The sequence below is a fragment of the Scomber japonicus genome, chromosome 11 (genome assembly GCF_027409825.1).
Source record: "Scomber japonicus isolate fScoJap1 chromosome 11, fScoJap1.pri, whole genome shotgun sequence".
Classification (NCBI taxonomy): domain Eukaryota; kingdom Metazoa; phylum Chordata; class Actinopteri; order Scombriformes; family Scombridae; genus Scomber; species Scomber japonicus.
The window spans coordinates 32,521,310-32,546,357 of record NC_070588.1 but is presented as its reverse complement, the minus strand read 5'-3'; the positions used below and the strand labels follow the sequence as shown (position 1 = coordinate 32,546,357).

The following is a 25,048-nucleotide window of genomic DNA, read 5'->3' as shown; positions in this document are numbered from 1 at the left end:
CCAATATTATGGTTCTGTAACCTGATGTTGCTTGGGTATAAGGTTACTTGTTTACATTGTGGAATTGCAAAGTTGTTTGAAAATGATTCAAATAAACATGTAAAATGAACTGGTTTTACTGTCAGTGGATGATTTAATGTGGGGGGTAATTTAAACTCAAAATAGTAAATTATTGCAGGGCATGGTAATCTGAACTCTGAATAGTAAGTTTTTACAGACTTGAAAGTTCCAGTAACTTGAATTAAAAACAACTTAGATGACGCAACTTAATAATTGTAGCTCTTCAAAGCTTAAAAAATTAAGTTGATGCCTTCAACTCAAAAATTCTGTGCAGTCAGTTGCCTTGAAAATTTGAGTCGAACTAACTTTTTCTTTTTTACAGTGTGCATTTTGCACCAACGTTCGAGGGAGGACTGACTGACTCCAAAATAAAGTGCATTACAGTAATCCAGCCGCGATGTGATGAAGGCATGGATTACCGTTTCAAAGTGCTGTAGTGTGAAGAAGGGCTTTACTTTTGCCAGCTGCCTAATGTGAAAAAAGCTGGACTTCACCACAGCACTAATTTGCCGATCCAATTTAAAATCACTGTCCATCTTAAAACCCAAGTTTGAGACTGTAGGCTTAAAATAATCTGCCAAAGGACCCAAGTCAAATGGAGGGGGTTCACAAAGGCCACTGGGACCAAACACCATCACTTCTGTTTTTTTCTTGTTGAAGTTAAGAAAGTTCAAGGCCATCCAGGCCTTGATGTCTTCAAGACATGCCAGAAGTGGTGTTAGGGAGAAAGCGTTTTTCTTTTTCAGCGGCATATATATCTGACTGTCGTCAGCATAAAAGTGAAAAGAGATGCCATGCTTTCTCAGGATGGAGCCCAGTGGCAGTAAATACAGCGAGAAGAGCAGGGGCCCTAAGGCCGACCCCTGTGGAACCCCATACGGCAGTGGAGCTGAGCTGGATTTTTTTTCTAAAAGGACTACACTCTGTCTTCACTTGTACCTTTCCATAACATTTTTATAAGAGTGCAGGTTTTGCATATTACAGTATTTGAATTGCAATTGTTGCAAACAGCCAATATGAAAGCTAGGTGTGTTTGGCTTAATCAAAGAGATGGACTGTAACTGGAAAACCTGTTGTCTGAGAAATATCAGACAGCAACATTTATAAGACAGCAAAATAATAATAGTTAAAGACTGTGTAAAGTGAATTCAGACATTTTCTTCTAAACACATTAAATAGGTCATAAATGTATTTCTAAAACAGGTGTAAAAAGCATTTCAACCATTTAGATTTGAATTGTGGAGCTAGGCTTCACAAACTGTGTTTCAACATTTCTGTGATTAGCATAAACCCGCCCCTGCTGCTGTAGAGGTATAAATACATTCAGCACACACTACTACTACTACAGTCTACAGTTAGCCAGTTAGCTGAGTTAGCCGCCGAGCTAGCCTCCGAGTTAGCAGCAGAAAGCTCTCAGATATAGCGTCCATGTTTCTGGTAGAGGTGGTGACTTTGACTGACAGGTAACACTTGGTAGGGGGCGGGGTTTCAGTCAACTTGACGGGATTTTTACACAACTTTCATGCTTAATTTCATATATTTGGTGATTTTTTTAATCATTCAAATTTGGCAGGGTGGTTAACAACACACTTTTCTGTGGTATGTCAAACTCAGAACACATATTTATTCTTACTTTACACAGACTTTAAGGATAAAACTAGGTACAGTCAGATAAATGGGGTGTGTGTGTGTGTGTGTGTGTTTGAAACAGCTTTCTGCTCTTTTCAACAGATTGATGACAGCAGTGCCTGATGTTTCGGCTGTTGTGATGTTTTCAAAAAGTTAGGGGTATCTTTTTTAAAACCAAGCCACAACCACTATATTGGTTACAATTATTGATAATGAACACTGATGCATTTGTTATTTGTGTATTGTATTGTTGACTAATCTTTGTGTGACAGATAGAGCTGTATCTGTGTAGTAGGGGAGTAATGCTACTATCTCCAGATGGCAGGAAGGCCAAGGATCTGGTCCAGGCCCCCCCAACACAATTCGACTCAGACCTACTCTGTACTATGATGTTAGGAAGAGTAAACTTCAGGATTTTCAGTGTCACGTGGCTAACCTGACAGGGGTTGTAGTCTAGTGCATTACCTCTATGCCTGTACTCAAGTGTTGTAACACCTAAACCTCCCCTTATTCCCTTCCTTGACAGTTGAGCCCTACTCTGGAGAATGGTCTCTATGGAATGATCACTAGACAGCTTTAAGTTTGAACCACTAGTAGAGGATTTATTCTAGCAGTAGAATCGAAAATAATAATAATTGAAATTAAACAATAGTGATAAATAATATTACTTCGACAGTAACTTAAAAGCTATTCTCAGGGTCGCTGCTGTGCTTTGATGGAGTAGGACGTGAGTTTGGAAGCTCCTGCCGATTTCGATTAAAATTGTTATTCTTTTGCGCTTTTTGGTCACATTTTTAGTCCTGTCTTACGCTGCAATACTTTTTGTTTGGAAGTTTTAATCTGGACTGCGTAAAATGGCTGGAAGGAACTCTAAAACTCGCAATACTATTCAGACACAACTGAGGCCCAGTCCACGGGCTGCGACCGCATCCTCGAGTGAGCTGCCGGCCCCTGCAGAGGTCGCCTCGACGCATGCTAACCCTGACATTGCTGCCCTCAAGCTTGAGATGCTGGCCTCGCTGAGGAAAGATATTGCTGACATCTTTAAAAAGGAACTCCAGGACACTCTCGGGGATGCTTTGTCTACTATCAAGCTCGACCTGCAAACGGTGAAGACACAGCTAGCAAACGATAAAGCTGCTAATGATGCTACCATGTCCAAGCTAAAAGGTACGGTCGGGGAGATGGAGCATGCACTCACTGAGTGCTCTGATGACATCACCGAGATGAAAACTACTATCAAGTCCCTCACTGCTAACGTAGCCAAGCTGGAAAATAAATGTGAAGACTTGGAGTCCAGGCCCCAACGTAATAACGTTAGGATAGTGGGAGTACCAGAGGGTCCTGACACCTGTACAACTGCCGCTGTAGCCGCCTTACTAAAGGAAGCATTTGATCTGGTAAAGGAACAGCTTTTGGACCGGTGACCGTCCGCGAGACATTGTATGCAGATTTCATTACCACAGTGACTGTGTTGACATTTTACGCCGCGCTAGAGAACTCCGACAGATTAAATTCAGAGACCTGACCATCTCAGTCTTCCCTGACCACACTGCTAAGATAGCCGGGGCTCGGGCTGCATTTAACGAGGTCAAGTGGCAACTTCGTGGCATTGACGGTGCTCGGTATGGTCTGATTCATCCAGCGCGACTTCGCATCACATACAACGGTGTTGAGAAGGACTTTGTTTCAGCGGAGGAAGCCAGCAACTATATCAAAACTTTGATTTCTGGGTGAGCTGAGCTCCAATAGTCTTTCAGTCCTGTGTTGTATAATATTGTTATAAAACAGGGCTATACTTTGTGATTTTGCGCTTCAGTTCAGACTAGCACTACCTCATTTGCTATTGTATGCTCTCTGCACCTACTTGTACAGGACTTACTGTTGTTAATTTGTATTTTCACTTGGTTTGCTATTGTATCCATCTGTTCTCTGGGGAAATTTGATTTAAGTTAATAAGGCGATCGTCCTTTTGTTTTGTTTGAATGCTCCCCTAGATGAAACAACATTTTGTAATGTGAGGGTTTTTTTTGTTTTGTTTTTTTCTTCTTTCAATAACGTGTTTATCACCAGCGCATAGGGTTACAGAGTTGAAATCGGCGGGAGTTTGTTTTTTCTATTTTCTTCTTTTTCTCTTTTTCTTTTCTCTGTCGTACTTTTGTTTGCTCTGCTTAGTCTCCCGGTTGTTCCAACACTATTCTGGACAACTTTTGATTATTGTGGGAAACACTGCTGTCTCCTCTGTTCTGTAGTTCTATGGGGACTTTGGGTGTATTTATGTTTAGGGGTATCTCGGGGGGAGGGTGTCCCACCTCGGCTCTCTATGACCATTTGTGTTTTTGTTGTTTCTCTTATTTAAATGGTTAATGGTAATATTAATCCCAGGGTTAGGGTCAGGCACACCTCTTAGATTTATTAGTTGGAATATCAGAGGTATGGGTAATCCTGTTAAGAGGTCTAAGGTTTTTACAAACTTGAAGCGTTTAAACTCTGGTATAGTATTTTTACAGGAGACTCATCTTCGCATTAAAGATCACCATAGGTTACATTGCCCCTGGGTAAGTCAAGTCTTTCACTCAAATTTTAACTCGAAAGCTAGAGGAGTCGCCATTCTTATTAACAAGAAAGTTCAGTTCTCACCCACTGATCTTATTGCTGATAGGAATGGCAGATACCTCATAGTTGCTGGTACCCTAATGCAAAAAAAGGTTTTGTTGGTAAATGTATATGCCCCAAACTTTGATGATGTTGAATTCGCTAACATATTGCTGGGAAACATCCCCTTCTTGAATACTCACCTGCTGTTCCTCGGAGGAGATTTTAATTGTGTTTTTGACCCGATCTTGGATCGGTCGAATCCTCGTAATCTGACTCAATCTGCTATGTGTAAAACATTCAGATTTTATGAAACAGAATGGTCTTATTGATCCGTGGAGATTTCATGACCCTTCTATTAAAAAATGTTCTTTCTTCTCCCAGGTGCATCATTCATATTCTAAGATCGATTACTTTTTTATTGACAGTACTCTTAATTCATGTGTAAATTCATCTGACTATTTAGGTATTGTAATATCTGATCATTCACCTTTACTATTGGATATTCGACTTTCTACCTATGAACATAGCCCACCCACTTTGGAGATTTAACTCTCTTCTTTTGGCAGATAAAGAATTTAACGAATTAATTTCTAATTGCATTGATGAGTTCTTGTCTTTTAATCAAAATGACTCCTCTTCATACTCATTGCTATGGGAGACACTAAAATGTTACCTGAGAGGTCAAATAATTTCTTATTCTGCTCTTTCTAATAAAAAGATGAACGCTTGGCTTAATGAACTTACTCTTGCAATTAGTAACCTTGATCAAAGTTACGCACTGAACCCTTCTCCGGAACTTCTTAAGCAGCGTCTTGATTTGCAAGCAGAATTCGATCTCATTTCAACTAAAGAGGCAGAGCGCTTGTTACTACGTAGTCGTGGTTCATATTATGAACATGGCGACAAGGCAAGTCGTTTATTGGCACATCAGTTACGACGACAAGCCACTTCCCGTTTGATACCTAGTATTATAAACACTCATGACACTATTACTAAAGATCCCTTGGAAATGAATGCTACTTTTAAATCCTTTTACTCTTCATTATATAAATCTGAATTTCCTACGGACAACACTAAAATGAACAAATTTCTTCAGAACCTTTCGAATCCTGTCATTGATACTAATACTGCCATGCAGCTGGACTCTCCACTCTCCCTTGAAGACGTATCAAATGCAATTAAAGCTATGCAGTCCAACAAAGCCCCTGGCCCTGATGGGTTTCCGATTGAATTTTTCAAAACATTAACTGGTAAATTGGCACCACTACTTTTATCTGTATTCAATGAATCTTTAGAAAGTGGCTCATTACCACCAACTTTGACACAAGCCACTAAAGCTCTCATTCTTAAAAAGGACAAGGATCCAACCTGCTGTAGTTCCTATAGACCATTATCTTTGCTTAATGCTGATTTAAAGGTGTTGGCTAAAGTAATTGCATCTCATTTAGAGAATGTGCTCCCTTATATTATATCTGAGGAACAAAATGGTTTTATAAAGGGACGTCAATTGTTTTTTAATACCCATAGACTTTTCAATATAATTTATTCAAAACATTCGACTGAACTCCCTGAACTTGTGATCTTTTTAGATGCTGAAAAGGCATTCGATAGGGTAGAGTGGGAGTACTTGTTTGCAGTTTTGAGGAAATTTGGATTTGGTGATAAATTCATCTCCTGGATTTGTCTCCTTTATTCATCCCCTAAAGCCAGTGTCCATACTAATGATGTTTATTCTGATTATTTTGCTCTTGGTCGTGGAAGTCGCCAAGGTTGTCCTCTGTCACCTTTGCTCTTCGCCATCGCTATCGAGCCTTTGTCTATTACATTAAGATCTTCTCCCTTATTTAAGGGAATCACCCGTTACGGAATCGAATATAAATTGTCGCTGTATGCGGATGATTTATTATTGTACATAACTGATCCTACACTCTCTATTCCTGCTGTTTTAAGTATTCTGGAGAACTTCAGCACCTTTTCAGGTTATAAATTAAATCTGGGGAAAAGTGAGTGTTTTCCCATTAATACTGCAGCACGTCATCTTCAACAGTCAGATTTACCTTTTACAATTTAGTCCATCTGGGTTTAAATATCTAGGTATTAACGTGACTCATTCTTTGTCTCGCCTTGCATCAGCTAATTTCACTCCTCTCATCTCAAAGATTAGCTCTGATGTTCAAAGATGGGGTAATCTCTCCCTTTCATTAATCGGCAAGATCAATGTTGTTAAATGAATATCCTACCAAAACTCCTCTCTTTCTGCCAAAACATTTTTTTGACTCACTGGACAAGATAATTGGTCCTTTCATTTGGGGAGGGAAGTCACCTAGGGTTCGTAAATCTCTACTGCAAAGATGCAGACTAAGTGGAGGACTTGCATTACCTAATTTTCAAGCTTACTATTGGGCTGCCCACATCCATAAACTTTGTTACTGGTTAAAATCTCCCGGACCCTCTTGGTGTAAATTGGAACTATCATCCTGTAAGGGATCTTCTATACCTGCTCTACTTTATTCCTCTCTACCTATAAAACCTTCTCTATATACTGATAATCAAGTGGTTCTTAACACACTCAAAATTTGGTTTCAATTTAGACGGTACTATAAATTTGTAGCTGCATCTTCCTTGGGTCCTCTAAAGAATAACCATTTATTTCCTCCGTCACTTTCGGACTCGACATTTTCAGTGTGGCACGACAAGGGTATTACGCAGTTCAAAGATTTATATGTAGATGGTTTCTTTGATAATTTTGCCAATTTGTCATCTCGCTATGACCTCCCTGTTACTCATCTGTTTCGCTATTTTCAGACTCGCAATTTTGTCACTAAGTGTTTCCCTAATTTCCCCTCTTTACCCCAGAACACCAGTGGGAATCTGTGCTAACATTCATTCCTCATCACAGAGGAATCATTTCAAAGTTGTATGATATTATCTTGGCTTTTAGCACCCACTCAAATGTTAAACTTAAGTGTACATGGGAAGGGGAACTGGGAATACAAATGCATGAGGAGACCTGGGAATAGGCCATACAGAGGATACGATCTACCACCTCTTGTCCTCGTCTTGGACTTATTCAATTTAAGGTCTTATACAGGGCACATTTTTCTAAGTCTAGACTATCCGAACTGTATTCGGAAGTGGAAGACAAATGTGATAAATGTCATGGCTCCCCTTGTCACCTTAGCCACATGTGTTTTCTTTGTCCTGGTCTGAAAGGTTTCTGGGCGGGTTATTTTTCTATTATGTCGACTGTTCTGTGGGTAAATATTCAACCATGCCCTCTGATTGCCATATTTGGGATTCCTGACCCCTCACTTGCATTTAAACTCTACACAAAAGGATATTATAGCATTCACTTCCTTATTAGCAAGACGTTTATTATTGTTGCATTGGAAGTCTGCTAAATATCCTTCTATTTCCCGGTGGCTTAAAGATGTCTTTTTTTTTTTAAACTTCTGAAAATTAAATATACGCTGAGAGGATGTACAGTCAAATTTTTTCAAAAATGGCAACCCTTTATTTCCTACAGTATTTCACTAATTTAGAGGTACTACCTGATTGAATGTGTGCCTGTTACTGTTATACCTTTTTATATTGCATAAAAAAGGTATAACCAGTAGTATGTGTGTTGGTCATGATGAGCCAGGTGGGCGTGGGTGGGGGTTGTTTACTGTTTATTGCGTGGCACTTCTTCTACACTTTTGTCAGAGTGTTTTTGTTTTGTATATGTAACCTATTACATATGTGTGTGTTAAAAAGAAAAGAAAGGGCAAATTGTATGTCTGAAACTGAAAGTATTGTATTGTAGCTTTCAATAAAAATATTTGGCAAAAAAAAAAAAAGCTATTCTCAGAGAACCACGTTCAAATAAAAAAATAAAACAACTATACAAAAATGAAAGTCAAACTCACCGGTGAGGCACAGATAATCTATTACCCCTGCATGTATATATGTGTATATATATATATATATATATATATATATATATATGTGTATATATATATATATATATACACACATATATATATCCCCTTTGCTATAACAAAGCAGAGTTAAATATTCACCTTAAATGTGGGACTGCAAACCCAAATAGAAGCCAAAAAAAGTGTACTCAAGTTGGGAAATATCTTATCAGCACAATAACACTGCAAGTGACAGTTATTTCCTAACAGCGATCCACATAACGGCTGAACACAAACTCTCCTTTGACCATATAACAGTGAAAACACCAATGATGTCACAGTTACACTACAGTGAACCAATAACCATAAGACAGGTACTGTCTCACAGGTAGAATCAGATAAAATGTCTGTGAGTGAAGCCACTAATGTGGTAAACAGTCCGTAGTGCTATTATTGTCCGTTGCACTTTCTTTTAGCCCAGTGTTCATTATAGGGTCTCGTGTGGCAGGGAAATAATCAGTTACTCACAGTCTGTGTTGAAGACAGTCCATAGTCAGTGTTGCCAACTCCTCAGTAAGGAAAGTAGCTATTGGCTGTCCTAAAAGTCGCTAGAAGTTGGTAAATGACATCATCGCCTAATTTGCATAATTACCATTTGCATGTTATTGTAATGGACGATGTAGGAGAGAGGGATAACGTCTTGGGAGAGACAAAAAGTGAGTCAAAAAACCCTAAATATGTTAAGAACTACAAATGAGCTTTCTTATGTTGATTCTTGGTTTGTTTGTTTTTAAAATGTAAATACATTTTGTTCTGTATTGTTAAATGTTAGAATATCAAATTGAATCAAAAGGCTGTTATGCAGGGTGGATGTGGAGTGGTGTGGGTCTCCTCTCTGCTCTGACTGCAGCTGTGTGAGGCTACTGTGAACCTGACCGCCTGTGACTGCTTTGGGACAGGGGAGGGTTTGGAAAGTCGCCAGATTTAGCGAGAAAGTCGCCAAGTTGGCAACACTGTCTATCAGTGATGCGCGGGTCAGCTTTTTTTAACACCCGACCCGCCAGGAGATCCAACCCACCCCGCCCGACCCGCAAAAAAAATGCGCTGATCATGATCCGAACCCGACCCGACCCGAGGGGAAAAAAATAAAGCCGTGAACGTATTGCCATGGAACCTACCGATGAGAACTCATTTGTGACACTGTAAGCCATAGATAGACAAGGATTTGCACTGAATTCACAGTAAAGATTATGATGCAATGTCATGAAAGATTAATTGAATACCAAACAACAACAAATACACTGTAAGATTGATTTTTACATCGTTCTTTATTGAACGATTGCGGAAAGCAAACACACACAAGTGTGCACACATGCCAAACATAGTCAAACCTGTAATATCTGCTATAACATCAGATCTGAGAGCTTACATTTGAGTGAACTGATCTTTGATCGCTTGTTTAAATTGAAGTAATAGATAATAGAATATACTGTAGGTAACAATGATATTTCAACAAAACGTATAGGCTATGTTTAAATTGAAGAAGCGCAGAGCATATAATGATATTTATAGCTGATGACTCTCACAGATCGAGAGGTGAATTAATCTTCTGATCACAATTTAACTTTAGCGTCACTAAGCTATTAAACACATTCGTGTAGGTTATTATTGATTGAGCACAACCATAATGTTGATTCGGAGTGACACCCAACTGTGTTAGGACATAGCGTCAGGTTTGATCTGAAGAGATTGTGGAATAACGGCACCATCAAGCTTCAGCTCGCTCCCGTTGCCATGGAGATTCAAAACACAGCAGATAGAGTCAGCCATAGTCCGCACAAAAGTAGTCACATAGCGATATTAATAACAGTTTTATTTTAAAGTTTGTCTTCTTCTTTCACATAAAACATGGATTATCATAAATAGGCAAGTGAAAGTTCCTAAGTGAGAAATATGTATTTTGTCTTTTTGACCCACTCCGCCCGCACCCGCAATATTTTTAAAAAATTGAACCCGAACCCGCCCCATGGGTCGATCCGCGCATCACTGCTGTCTATAGTTACCGTCCGTGCGAGTGCAGAGAGAGAGAGAGAGAGAAAGCGCGCACACCAAAGGCTCCGCCATCCACGCTGCTGCTGTCCTCCGCTGCACACTTCTTGGATAAAAAAATAAAAACTGGAACACGAGGAGACTAGCATAGGCTACTCACTTATTCATCTCCATCTATGAAGCGTCTAAGCGAGTAAAAAGTCAGACAAAATATCACTTCTTCACCGTGCTAACCAAGTAGCTTAGCCACGGCTAACAGCAACCAGCAGGCCCCGTCCTCTTCAGCAAACGGTCTCTCCTCCTCTTCTCAGGGCACGAGTCGACTGCACTAACCAGCACTTTGGGACGCAACTACCGCAGTTGCTAACAACAAACTCAACTGTACACTCTTAAAGATGCTCAAAAACGTCTCGCTCCGTTTATCCACAGCAGGGGCACAGCACAGCAGGGACCTATCTCTCTCTTCCACACCCACACAGTCCATCTGAGTCTCTCCTTGCACCTGATTGGCTGTGGCCTGAAATCTGCACTACGCCACAGTCTTGAAGAACGAACCTTAAAGGGATGATGTGTAAAATTTGATTGTATAAAAGGGGAATACAAATTTATTTTTTTCTGTCCTCCGTCACTTACTATAAGTGTATGGCCACATTTACTAAAGATAATTAAGACTGAAGGCATTATGGTACAAGAGAAGTGTGTGATTCTGCACTTACTGAATGAATAAGCACTTTGATGATTTGATGAATATACCCTGAAATAAATGTGATTAAATGTATACTACACTTTTATTATCATCTTTTAAAAAGAGAATGCAGCAACACAAGTCACAGAACAGTATTATGATAGAGATGGCCTATAGTAGTAGGCCATAGTATAATAGTATAGCTCAGAGTAAGTGGGCACCAGCCAATGAACTGAGGTAACCCCTGTATAAAAAAATTGTCTCAAGTCTCAAGGCCACACCCACTGGTGTGAAAAAAAAACTCCACGCACCAGTGACTCGTTTTACTAGAGAAATGGATGAAGTGGGTGTCATATTGATCTGTGCCAAGAAAACTTGTTTTGAAAGGAAGCTGATTAGTTGAAATTTACTCGGGCAAAGGGGACTTCACACTTTCCCACAGTTGTCAGAAAAATTTGGAGTATAAAAACAAATGGTATGCATTGTGTTGTTTTGGTTCTGAAGATGTTTGTGTGTCCTGGAATAAAACTGTAACTGCATTCAGCTGGACGACTCTCTACGAAGTATTGGACTGTTCATTTGCAACTACATTACATACACCTGAATGCATCAACATCACAGTAAGTAAAGTTTTTTTTTTTTTTTTAAAAAAGAAAAATGTAATGATTTGATAAGTTATAACCTTTAACCACTTAACACACGCCCCTGTTTTTTATGTTGTTAGCCTAAACGACATGCCCAAGTTGTGAGCAGCACAGATCCCACATAGTTTGAGACTCAGAGATGTGTCTGGTATCATTGGAAAGGAAACACTCTCAGGATTCTTGTAAAAGTGTGTGATTCTGTGACTTACTGACAAAGAGTGGTAGAGGTTACAATGATGGGGTTGTTTACTCGCCCATAGGTTTGCCTTTACAATGACATGTGTACAGACATTCAGGGACCTCTCAGCAGGATATAGACACAATGAGGCCACAGCCACAGGTCTTGGCTTCATGCAGTCCAAATTTGGAGTCAAAAGACCAAAAGATGAATTTTTCAGAATTATTTTTCAACAGGTATGTCCATGCGTTTTCCTCAGGTCCTTTTTGGAGACTCCAAATGGACACTTGGTTACCAAAGCTGTATAACCACAATCAAACACCTATAACTTCACATCCCCTTTGCCTACAATCAAAATCTTGGTCTCTAATGAAAGCTGACGCCATATTATTATTATTATTATTATTATTATTATTATTATTATTATTACATATAACCATATTTTTTTGTTTGGCCATATCTATCTATCTATCTATCTGTTTATTTTGGTATAAGTCATATGTCAAGTCGAAGAAGAACCAACCGTGTACCAAAATGCCGAGTGCGTAATGATATATGGTTCAACTCTTTTACGCACCGGGCGCACGCCGGTTACGCTTGGAGTTTGTTTATGGACAGCCAAACTGATAGCTTAGTGTCATACACCGTTGGAAACCTCTGACTATTGGCTAAAAGATTATCAACTTCATTTCACCGAATATTTCCATAGGCTAGAACAGCAGTCAATCAAAGCCATGTCGTCATTGTCGTCGGTCACATGTCCTCATTGGCTTTGGAGACATGTACTGCCTAATCCTAAACACAGATTGGCTTGTGTGTGGTGTCGTCAGAAGCAGAAGAGGCTCACGGTCGTAAACATCTAGTCACGTGTACTCTGAGCTGGACGTGCAGGTCAGGAAATGACGTAAACGGACCGTATATGGTTTGTTATTTGTTTTATTACGTTACGTGTTGGACTAAATACATGTTGACATATTGAGGAAAGTATTCCGGTTTTATGGAAACGGATTTCATATTTCACAAGAATGGATATTTGGCGAGCTGTACAGAAAGTGCTGAGTCATAAGATGATCGTTGTGGATAAAGGGAAGACTTTGAAGGTATGTAGCATTATAGCTTTTCTTTACTTAGCTCAGGGGCTAGCCGAGCTAATCGCTAATACTATTACGGCTGTGAGCAACCATATAAGTCGTGAGTGATCTTGAATGAATCAGGACAATCTAAGCTTTCCAACAATGTACGGCATGAATATATATGTTTAAGGGTTGGTGTTTAAAACATCCAGAAGAACTTATGGCTACCTCCTAACATCCGTCCCGTCCCGTAGACGGAACAGCGTGCGTTAAGTGGTTCAAAATTGTAATGAATTACTTAATGGTAAATTAGTTCTATACACCCAGAAGATGAGCTGTTACACACACAGTCCAGGTTCATACAGTGAAGCAGCGGTTCTGATTAATCATGAGCTCCATCAGAGCTGTCTAAAAAAAGTGTATTTCAGAAACTAAAATTTTAATTCAGTTTCCTTCTGTCAAGTTTGTAACCTCAGTTTTTAGTTTTGCTGTTTAAATGTCCCATGATATGTGCTACACTGACATTACTGTGGACATGGACACATTTAATGACTGCAAGCAGCCTCTTTACTGTGAATCATTGAAGAAGTCACCTGGAAAGTTTTGACTGTTCAACATTATTTAAAAAAGCAATCCAACCAGAGTAGTTCATTCTTCAATCCAGAAAGTAACAGTGATAAAAGCAAGTGCCAAAAAAGTGAACCATTTTTTCACTTTTTGATTCTGACACCAAAAACATTTCTTGGTTGTGAAACAATGAACAGATTTCCTGTTTTGTTTGCTTGTTTGTTTTTATTTTTAATTATGAATGAATGACATAATCTGTCATTCACCTGATCATACCTGGACCATCACTCCCCTGCATGTCTGGACTATACAGTGATGACTGTCTGTCTCGTCTGTGTCTGTGTGTGTGTGTGTGTGTGTGTGTTAGGCCAGTTGCTTCAAGGTGTAATAACTTAAGAATGAACTGCCTCTGGGTTTCAGTCAGCTAATTTTAACTCTGCCAAAAATGACAAGAATTGAAAAAGGTCTGAAATGAATGTGTGCTCCATCGTCCTGTAGAGGAGCTGTTACATAGACACAGTGTGGAGGAGGGAACCCATCATGACCACTAACTCACAAAGTTCACACCCACACAGTGATAGATACTGAAATAAGAAGACTATTTCTGGAAGCAAAGGGGTGAGTCATAGCCTGAAATAATGTTTTTTCTTTCTTTTCTCTGTTTTGGGATCTTTAAGTGTGTTAACCAGACTAAAAGTCTACAGACTCACTAGAAGCCATGGGAACATCAGAGTGAATATGAATCATTACTAAGTTACAGTGTTTCAAACACAGGAGGTGTTTCCATCTGTCATCTGCAGTCAGCATCAATGTGTGTGTGTGCGTGTGTGTGCATGTGTGTGTGTGCATGTATATGTGTGTGTTTGGTGTGTGCGAGTGCGAGTGAATGAGTTTGTGCGTGTGTGTGTGTGCGTGCCTGTGTTTGGTGTGTGCGAGTGCGTGCGTGTGTCTGTGTTTGGTGTGTGTGTGTGTGTTTGTTTGGTGTGTGTGCAAGTGAGTGTGTGCGTGTGTTTGGTGTGTGTGCGTGTGTGTTTGGTATCTGTGTTTGGTGTGTGTGCGTGTGTGTTTGGTGTGTGTGCGTGTGTGTTTGGTGTATGTGTGTGCGAGTGAGTGCATGTGTATGTGTTTGGTGTGTGTGTTTGGTGTGTGTGCGAGTGAGTGCGTGCGTGTGTGTTTGGTGTGTGTGAGTAAGTGTGTGTGTTTGGTGTGGGTGTGTACGAGTGAGTGCGTGCGTGTGTGTTTGGTGTGTGTGTGTGCGAGTGAATGCGTGCGTGAGTGTGTGTTTGGTGTGTGTGCGTGTGTTTGGTGTGTGTGTGTGTGCGTGTGTTTGGTATGTGTGTGTGCGAGTGAGTGCATGTGTATGTGTTTGGTGTGTGTGTGTGTGTGCGTACGTGTGTGTTTGTTTGGTGTGTGTGCAAGTGAGTGTGTGCGAGCAAGCGAGTGCGTGTGTGTGTGTGTGCGTGCGCGTGTATGTATGTATGTGTGTGTGTGTGTGTATGTGTGTGTGTATGTATGTGTGTGTGTGTGTGTGTGTGTGTGTGTCAAAGTGACAGCTCCATCAGCAGGCAGCCTCATTTATCTATATTCCTATAGACAGGATCCAGCCTCCTCTTCCTTCTCCTCTACTCAGGAGAGGAGAGAAACCAAGCAGCATGAGCCATCACTCAGTCATCCCACTGTGAAGAGGCAGAGAGGAAGAGCAAGCCACCATGTCTCATTTTACCTCTCTGATGACCAGACACAGAGACAGGAGAGGTTTGAGGAAACAAACTGCAGATGTTGAATTACACAGCTCACAAATCACATTATGATCAAACACTTGAACTAGGGCTGGGCGATATATCGATATAAAAAATATATCAATATATTTTTTAATGAGATATGGAATTGGACCATATCGCATATATCGATATACGTATATATATTTCAAATTTGCGCTGTGATCCTTGCTCCAAACAAGCTGCTGACCCGGAGCTCTCTGCACTGCACTGCTCCCCGCGCCCCCGCCCCTCCTCTTTCACCCACAGAGGGGGGAGGGGCTGGAGCAGACACTCCGGCACTTTTCAACAAACTTGGAGGAAGCAACACCGTCTGTGGAGCGTACGAAGGACGAATTGGTTGGTAAAAGAAAAAGTAGTGGCTCAGTAATATGGAGATGGTTCGGATTCAAAGTATCAGATGAGCAACAAAATCACGTTATATGTAGGCAGTGCCATAAACAAGTTACAGCCAGGGGTGGAAGCACTGCAAATCTTTTTCACCACCTAAAACAGTGGCATAAACTGCAGTACGAAGGGTGTGTGAAACTGCGCGCTGCAGAAGCCCCAGCTGCAAGCCATCCACAACCCTCAAAAGCTCCAGCCCCGAAACAAAACTCACTGCAAGCTTCATTTTCCCGCAGTGTACCGTATGAAAAGAAAAGTGACGAGTGGTGTACTATAACTAAAGCGGTCACTTATCGCATCGCTAAAGATGTGGTCCCTGTTGCAACTGTGGAACAAGTCAGATTTAAAAAGTTACTGAAAACCATGTAGCCGAGATATGAGCTACCCAGTCGCAACTACTTTTAATAAAATACAATTTTAATAAGCCATTTATAGTTGTCAAAATGTTGATGCTTTTCTCATATAAATATATTTATTTTACTTTATGGGCTATTTTTATTTAAGAAGGGCTATATTTTTCATTTAAATGTGCACCTTATGGAGCTTTGATTTCAAAGAACGTACTCCTGTGGTTATAAAGTATTTATGTTTACATTTTATTGTTCTTTGAACAGCTGAGCATTATTTCATCCTGCTGATTTCAATCAAATTAATCATATTTGGATTTGACTGTGACTAAACATTTGCTCTCACTTCGCGATAAAAATATCGGGATATATATCGTATATCGATATTCAGCCTAAATATATCGGGATATGACTTTTGGTCCATATCGCCCAGCCCTAACTTGAACCTTTTGTGAACAGAAGCACTCACAATTATATGCATATCAATGTTCTCACAATCATGCTCTTGACCTCGGTGTTGACCATTTTCATGAGCAGGATTTGTGAAAGGATTAATAGCACTCTGAACAGATAGCAGACACGCATATGACGTGTGGGTTTATTCAAAGCAGTTTGACCTGTTAGACCATTCATGAGACAGCTGTCCTCCTGCCTCTCACTGCTAGCACAGACTGCTACCAGTGTCTGCTGTGACGTTCATACACTTCATTGATAAACCTTAGAATGATGCTGATCCAACCTGTTAAAGGCATTCCTACTCCTAACCAAATTACCCATATAGCATATATATCTGAAATGATTACATTTATCATAGCTTTATAGCTTGTTCTTTAAATGCATTGTCACTGCTGCACATTCTTTTTGCTGTATGGAAGACCTGCATTTAAACGTGGAGGATGGCAGCTAGGCCTACTGACAGGGTTGTGAAGGTTACTATGGAAATGTAATAGGTTACAGATTACAAGTTACCTATTTAAAATGACTTCATCAAAGTAATGTAACTTATTACATTTGATGACTTTTCTAATGTTCTAACCAATGTTTCCAGCTGTTAGGGGAAGTGTTCCCATTAAGCACCAAAATCTAAGTTCAGCTGTTTTGTCATGGATACTGACATGATTTATAAGAGAGATCATTTCTTATAAAGAACATTTATCTCTCATTAGAAAATGTATTCATTAGTTCATGTAGATTTTAGAATATAAAATAAAGATATTTGATGAATAAAGTGTCATTAATTGGCCCATGTGTGCTCCTAATAAACCCACATCATGATTTATTTACTATGTATAAAAAATATATAGATTTCAAAGAATTAACAACAGCAATATATGTATTCAGTAACATGTTAAATATTATAAAATGAGTCAAATCTTAAAGGTGTAACCTCCTTTGTAATCATCAACATTTTCATCAGTAACTGTCATTTCACTAGCAAAGACCACGCCAACTAAGATATGAATTTAAGTATTTATTATGTGGAAGAAAAAAGGGTTGAGGGATACGGAAGAAAGGATGGGGGGTGAGGGTCGAAGGGTAGGGATGAGGGGTGAGGGTCGAAGGGTAGGGATGAGGGGTGAGGGTAGATGAGTAGGGATGAGGGGATGAGGGTCGAAGGGTAGGGATGAGGGGTGAGGGTAGATGAGTAGGGATGAGGGGATGAGGGTCGAAGGGTAGGGATGAGGGGTGAGGGTAGATGAGTAGGGATGAGGGGATGAGGGTCGACGGGATGTAGGGGTTAGGGTCGAGGGGTCGTAGGGTTTGGAGGGAGAAGTGAGGGTCGTGGGGATGGGATGTAAGAGAGGGGGAGAAGAAAAAGAGAGATGGAGGATGTAGTGTGGATGGAAGTTGAAGCCGGGAGCCGGGTTGATGAGGACGCGCAGGATGCTGTGTCATCTCCTGGTGGAGTGTGTGGAGGGAACCCGGGCAGGATGAGACTCTGGGTGGGGGAGCTGTCTCGGCGTCTGGTCCGTGATGCAGTCCCCAGTTCCTGGAATAGAACAAAAGAGAGAAAGACGTTAGAAGGAGGGGGAGGGGGAGGGGGGAGGGATATTAGAAATGAGACAGAGGGCGAAAGAGCGGACGCGGTGTGACTTAAATACTGCTTGTGTGGAAATTGAGAAGGTATGAGGCGTGGTCTCTGCTCCTCAACTTTGTTATAAAACTTCATTTAATGGGGTTGCGCATAGCTCAACGGGTAGCGCTCCCGCCCCATGTGTTGAGGCTATAGTCCTCGTTGCAGGTCACCCCAGTTCGAATCTCGAGCCGAGCGGTCTTATCCTGCGTGTCATTCCCCCTCTCTCTGCCTGTTTCCTGTCTCTCTCCACTGTCCTCTACATTAAAGGCAAAAAAGCCCAAAAAAAAAATATATATATAAATAAAACTTCATTTAATGACACATTGTTTTTCTCAGTAACTGGAACAGACTACACTTGTTTAAGTATTTACATCCTTCTATGTGAGTTATGATCACATCAGTAAAGCTTGCCATCATGCCACTAAGACTGACTGGCTGTTAAATTCAGCCTGCAGTTTGCTGCAGCTGCCATCTAAGGGAACACTCCTCAAATCTATAGCACGCATAAAAGGTGACATTGCCCTTTTCACATCCCATCAGTTCACACCTTTGAAAAGTAGTAAGACAGTAAGACAGGGGGTCTGTGTAGCAAAATACAGTGTGTGGGTTCACATCTCTGTACACAAATCAGATGGTTGAGCTACATTAAAAACAACACTTGTATCGTGGGATGATTGATTTTTGACAGTATTAAGTTGTGATGCTTACATTACACACTTCATTTTACCTTACACTTTACTGCAGAGAATGCCTTCAATTATTTTTGAACTTTATAGTCATTTGTATTGAAAAGTTAAACACAAAACTAAAAAGCTAAAATCAAATCGTGTCAGTCCATATCAGTGAGACATTCCTGTGGGTATAGCAGTTCATCCTCCTCTGCAGGTATTTGGAACAGCCACCACACTTTTCTTCACTTTTTCCATTTTGACTCACACTGCTTTGAGGTTTCTGGAAAATCACATTTTATTTATGAAATATTATTCTCATTTCCAACATAAAAATGTCAGTTCAGTTTTTCTGAATGGATTGAACTGATCAACAAAACTCTACTACACACCCAGCTCACTGATGCTCACTGGCCTTTTCATGACTAAGTAGATGAACTGGTGGCAGCAGCAGCAGCAGCAGCAGCAGCAGCAGCAGCAGCAGCAGCATGACTCCCATAACCCTGAACCTTATCAGTCAGAGCCAGGAGGAGAAGGAGGAGAGGGACTCTGCATGACAAAGATGAAGAAGAGATGGACAAAAACAGTTTTTTTTTTTTTTTTTTGTGACCTAACCCTTTAATGTTCTCACCAAGACAAAAGCAATAGAAAATGTTCTTTGCATTTTTTATTTACTTGAGTCAATAATAATAACAATCAATAGTTTTATAGATAGAAATATAAGCCTGTACCAAATGGTTGAGTAGTCCCTTCATGGTAAAAGTATTAAATACATTTACAAATAGCAAAAATGTAGATTGAATGTAGATATTTAATTGTCATCACTGTTATGCAGCAGCAACCAGGTCTGATCTACTACTGAGAACTCAGCTCACATGCTCTATGGGCTTTGAGTTCTATGATCATATTAAAATGAACATTTCCAAAATCATACACTGCTAGTGGACAATATGCAAATGATACATCAAATCCGACTATGAAAGTGTAATATTAACAATGTAACCCTCTAACAATTTGAAAATGAAAATGAAAACAGCATTTGACATTTCAACAGTGGACAATATTCAGTCTATTTATATCTGCATTTAGGCTACATGTCAGCACACACCAACTGTCAGTCCTCTCATCAAGGTGACTCTTTAGTTAGGACATCATTCATTGTTCAGTGACTGGGTTCATTATCATTTACAACATCTACCATTAACTATATATAAATATGGATGAAATGACAGCTCCCTAAAAGTGCAGCCAAATATCTCAAAGCCCCCCTGGCACTGACTCCGTCATCAGATGAGGAGTTATCTATGAGGAGCCGTACTAGCCATAATTCATTCTGGCCCTCTCACACACATACATTTTCCTTACACATACATATACTTTCACTCTCACACACACACATACATTCACCTTACACATACACACATATACTCTCACATAAACTTTACACACACTACACTACAGGTACAAAGGCAACAAATATGGCATTTTCTACATAGTTTGGAGATAATGAAGTGACAAGGGAACATGGAACCAAAATGATCAACAGAGTAGATATAAAATAATAATAATAATAATAAAAAGAATAAAAAGAAATAATTGATAATCAATCAATATAACAGAAATACATTAAAATTAAAACAGCTTTCACCAGGGGAAATTAGTTCATTAGTCGTTCAATTCATTGGGGAATTTCATAAAGATTTCATACAATTTTTGTGCTTTAATTGTAGTTATGAGTTTCAAAGAATTAATATACATTTTAAATTCAGTCATAAATACTGTAAATTTGGGGGATGATTTAATTGTTCTACTTTTGTGGATAAAAACATTTTGCTAAACATAAAATCACATTACAACAGAGTCTTTGTTTTCCAGATTCATTCCAAAAGTTATATCATCTCTAGATATTGAAGATTTGTGAAGATTGTACCAAAATATTTGTATAACATTACAAGAAAAGAGGATATGGTCTGTAGTCTCAATATTATTTTCACAAAAAGTGCATATATTGTCACTGATATTAAAACCTAATCTGAGTAATTCTTTAGAAGGATACATTTAAAGTGTGTTTCTTTCATTTGAGGGGGTATAGGGAATGTTAGGTACATTGTTCTGAATTTAACAACAAAGTTTTTATCAAATGTATGTAGTATATCATTTTTGTTTTGTCTTCCAGGGAATAATATTTCAGTAAGGCCATTTCTTATTAATTTATTATCACATTTTTTGTCCAGGATTAAAATACCTTGTAATGACAATGCGGCCAGTTGTGGCATTATAGGTTGGTGTGCCAAAACATTTTTTGTTAAAAATACAAATTCATGAGGAAGTGCTTTTTGTAGTTTAATAAAGTCTGATTTGGAAGGCTTGAATTTATGTTTAGTGCAAAATTGTTGATAATCTAAGAAATTACCACTGGCTGACTTGGTGATTGGTAGCTAGGTGGTGGGTGGAGCATCAGTACTGACTTGGTGATTGGTAGCTAGGTGGTGGGTGGAGCATCAGTACTGACTTGGTGATTGGTAGCTAGGTGGTGGGTGGAGCATCAGTACTGACTTGGTGATTGGTAGCTAGGTGGTGGGTGGAGCATCAGTACTGACTTGGTGATTGGTAGCTAGGTGGTGGGTGGAGCATCAGTACTGACTTGGTGATTGGTAGCTAGGTGGTGGGTGGAACATCAGTACTGACTTGGTGATTGGTAGCTAGGTGGTGGGTGGAGCATCAGTACTGACTTGGTGATTGGTAGCTAGGTGGTGGGTGGAGCATCAGTACTGACTTGGTGATTGGTAGCTAGGTGGTGGGTGGCGTATCAGGCCAAACACAGAATGACAACATAAACATTACTTGAGGGCTGCAACTGAGCTTTTCAAATGTGAATATTGTGGCTGGACTACTACTGTCAGTGATATCAGTGTTTGAAATGAACATGATTCCTTAATGTCTGGTGATATTTAGGGCAATTTTATGATTACTTGGAATATATTTGTTACATACAGCTACTTTAAAGCCCGGGGTGGTGCCATGTGATAGCACGACACAGCTGTTGATATTCTGATATAATCCACTAACTAATTTCTTAAATTTGATTCCAAAACCTAAGTGTTCCAGAACATGGAAGAGAAATGGGTGTTCTACAGAATCAAATGCTTTATAGAAGTCTAAAAAGAAAAGGAAGCCATCATCTTCAATTTGATTTCTATATTCAATAATATCCATTACCAGTCTTATATTATTGTGAATTGGTCTTCCTTTTAAAAAGCCAGATTGTGTTTCTGCAATAAGTTTTGAAATTCCTGTCTTAAGACAAGTGGAGAAAATATAGGTGAGTAGTTTATAATCAGAGTTTCTGAGTGTAATAGGTCTTCTGTTTTCTATGAATCTGGGGTTCTTGCCAGGTTTAGGAATAGATATAATAAGCCCATGTCTCATTGTGGGTGGAAGTATACAAGTTTCAAAAATTTCCAGAAAAACTTTTTTTATGTCTTCCCAGACATGTCTATAAAAGTCTCCTGTGAGGCCATCGGAGCCAGGTGCTTTGTTAAGAGAGAGGCGGCCAATCACACTGTCCAGTTCAGTAATCGTTATTTGACGATCACATGTTTGTTTGAAGTTATCGTCAACTTTGGAGATATATTTTTCTATATCTTTAAAAAACGTATAACAGTCTTCATTAGAGAATTTAGAACTGTAAAGCTGTTTATAAAATGTGAGGATTTCTGAGGAGATTAGTTTTGAATCTGTGATTTCTATCTCCTCTATCCATTTAGCTCTGGACCTAATGAAGGCCCCATGTGCTCTTTGAATGTACATTTCATCCAGTTTAGGTTGAAGGTTTAATATTTTCTGTTTATCGTCTTCTGTAGGGTTGAGTTTATTACAGTGAACATTTAATTGTTTGATAATGTCTAGCTCCCTTCTCTCAAAATCTTTTTTAATTTTTTTACTAAATGAAATGGTAAATTGGCGTATTTTATATTTAAGAAATTCCCATTTTTTGACAGGTGCCATTAGTTCGTCTGAGTTTACAATTTCTGTTTTATTAGTGATTTAATTTTTTGGCAGTACTTGTCATTCTTAGTTAGACTAGAGTTAAACTTCCAATGTTAAATTGATCTAATTATCCTGTTGTTCGGCTTAACATACAGATAGATAACACTGTGATCAGTTAGTGGAGCAGCAGAAATATCAGAGTTGAGCTCATAACTTAGCAAGTGGTTTGCAATTAGCCAGTGGTCGATTCTGGATTTATAATTGGAATTGAACCATGAGAATTTAAATATTCCTGGATTTAAGTGTCTCCAAACATCAGTTAAGCCTTGATCATTGCAGAAGTTAGCAAAGGTGTTGTTTGGATGACTTGCAGAGAATCTAGTAGGACATTAATGTTCATAATAACTTTGTCAGTCGAGTATGTTGATTTAATATTATCTAATTGTAAGCTAATTTGTTCTAATAGGTTTTTATTTTCAGTGCTCCTGTAGCCATAAATGTTAATCAAAATGAATTTGACATCATCATGAGTAAGTATAAGTATCAGCCAATGACCATTAGCATCCGCCACATGAGAGATAACCTGACCCTTTAAGTTTTTCATAAGGATGGCAACACCTGCTGATCTTGAAGTGCCATGGCTAAAAAAACATTGTTTTGACCAGAAAGTGATATCTTCAACCTTAGAGTGTGTTTCTTGTAGAAAAATAATATTAACATCTTTCCCTTTGCAAAACAGAAAAAAACTTTTTCTTTTAGCCATGTCCCCTGGCATTAACAGACATCAAAGAAATGTCATTTTTTAACTGAAACATAATATAAACAAACAGAAACAAAAATGAATGAATGAACTGAACTGAACTGTTTAGAGCAGGGGTGTCCAAACTTTTTTCATGGAGGTCCACATGCAGAAAAATATATGAAAGGCTGGGCCACTCACTAGAGATGAGGTTTATCGCCTCACCTCTAGTGTATAGTCAGTGTATTAAATTTAACAAAATCCATCAAATTTAGGTAGATTATGCTTGATAACTGAATAAGTTTAAAGGAAAAAAAACCTACATCACAACTTTCCATTAATGGATTTTCATTTATTTTATTTTATTTGTTTCAAAAAGGATTGTCAGCTCATTTGCAGCAGCCTTAGATTGCTTCTTAGTCAGGATGGTGACTCCTCTTCATAGCCCTGTATAAAGGGTGAAAATAAGATATTGATGCAGTTATTAAGTTATTATTAATAAGTTATTAAAGTTGTTCACACAAACTAACGTTTGTTAGAAAATGTTATCAACTTAAATTGTCTGAAGTAATTAAATAATTGAACTTGTGAACACATGGATACTGTATGATATATTTTAACTCACCTTTAATAGGAACAGCGTTGCACTTAGTGGGAACAGTGATGCTGCGCTTTGGACTGAAGGATGGCTGGCAGGTCAGGAGTGAGTTTGGTGGTTGAGATGTGAAGGACATCACGGAGGTGGCTGTCGGTCATTTTGGTTCTCAATCTGCTTTTGTTCAGAGTTAACAGAGAAAACGTTTGCTCACATATGTATGTCGAGCCGAACAGACTCATCATCCTTTTTGCGTGACGTCTCATCAGAGGAAACTTGGCCTTTTCCAAGCTCTGGTAGAAGTCGGGTAGGGAGAGCAGCTGATACTAATTCTTCAGAGAATCATCACACTGCATTTCGATAAGCTCCAATTGCAGACTCTCTTCCACTTCTTCTGCATCCATCAGGAAGGGAGTTGAGAACAGCTTGATTTCTTTCTCAATGGTAGAGAAATCTTGGAAACGCTGACTGAATTCTGTCTTAAGAGATGTGAGCACAGACACATATTTTTCCTTTTTTGCAGAAAGGTTGGCGTTTGGAAAACCACACTTGATTTCGGACAGCGTGGGGAAGTGTGCAACATTGAAGTTATGCAGTTGTGTCTCAAAGAGACAGAGCTTCACGCAGAATGCTTTCATGTGCGCGTACAGCTGTGGCACAAGCTGGTCTTTGCCTTGCAGGCTCTTGTTCAGTGTGTTAAGATGACCAGTGAGATCAACTAGAAATGCCAGGTCTGCCAACCACAGAGGGTCACTTAGTTCACGGAGAGGTTTGTCCTTCTCTTTCAAAAACTGATCAATTTCTGATCTTAGGGAATAAAACCGCTGCAGCACGGAGCCGCGGCTGAGCCAGCGCACATCACAATGGTAAAGTACGTCCCCGTATTCAGCATCAACATCAGATAGGAAAGCTTGAAATTCTCTGTGATAGAGCCCCCGTGCTCGAATTATGTTCACAGTTTTCACAACTGTATTCATCACATCATCAAGCTGGACTGTCTTGGCACAGAGGGCTTCTTGGTGGATGATGCAGTGCATTTTAACAGCCTCACCTCCACTGTCCCGCACCTTGGCGCACACCATTGA

The 25,048-nt window shown here is 39.4% G+C and overlaps 1 protein-coding gene across 1 annotated transcript; it reads right to left on the bottom strand.

Moving 5' to 3' along the window:
- Nucleotides 1–24,016: 24,016 nt before the first annotated feature.
- LOC128367709 (general transcription factor II-I repeat domain-containing protein 2-like) lies at nucleotides 24,017–25,000 on the bottom strand. The gene is given in 1 exon segment (XM_053328319.1): nucleotides 24,017–25,000. A coding segment is annotated over 1 exon segment (984 nt).
- Nucleotides 25,001–25,048: the final 48 nt, after the last annotated feature.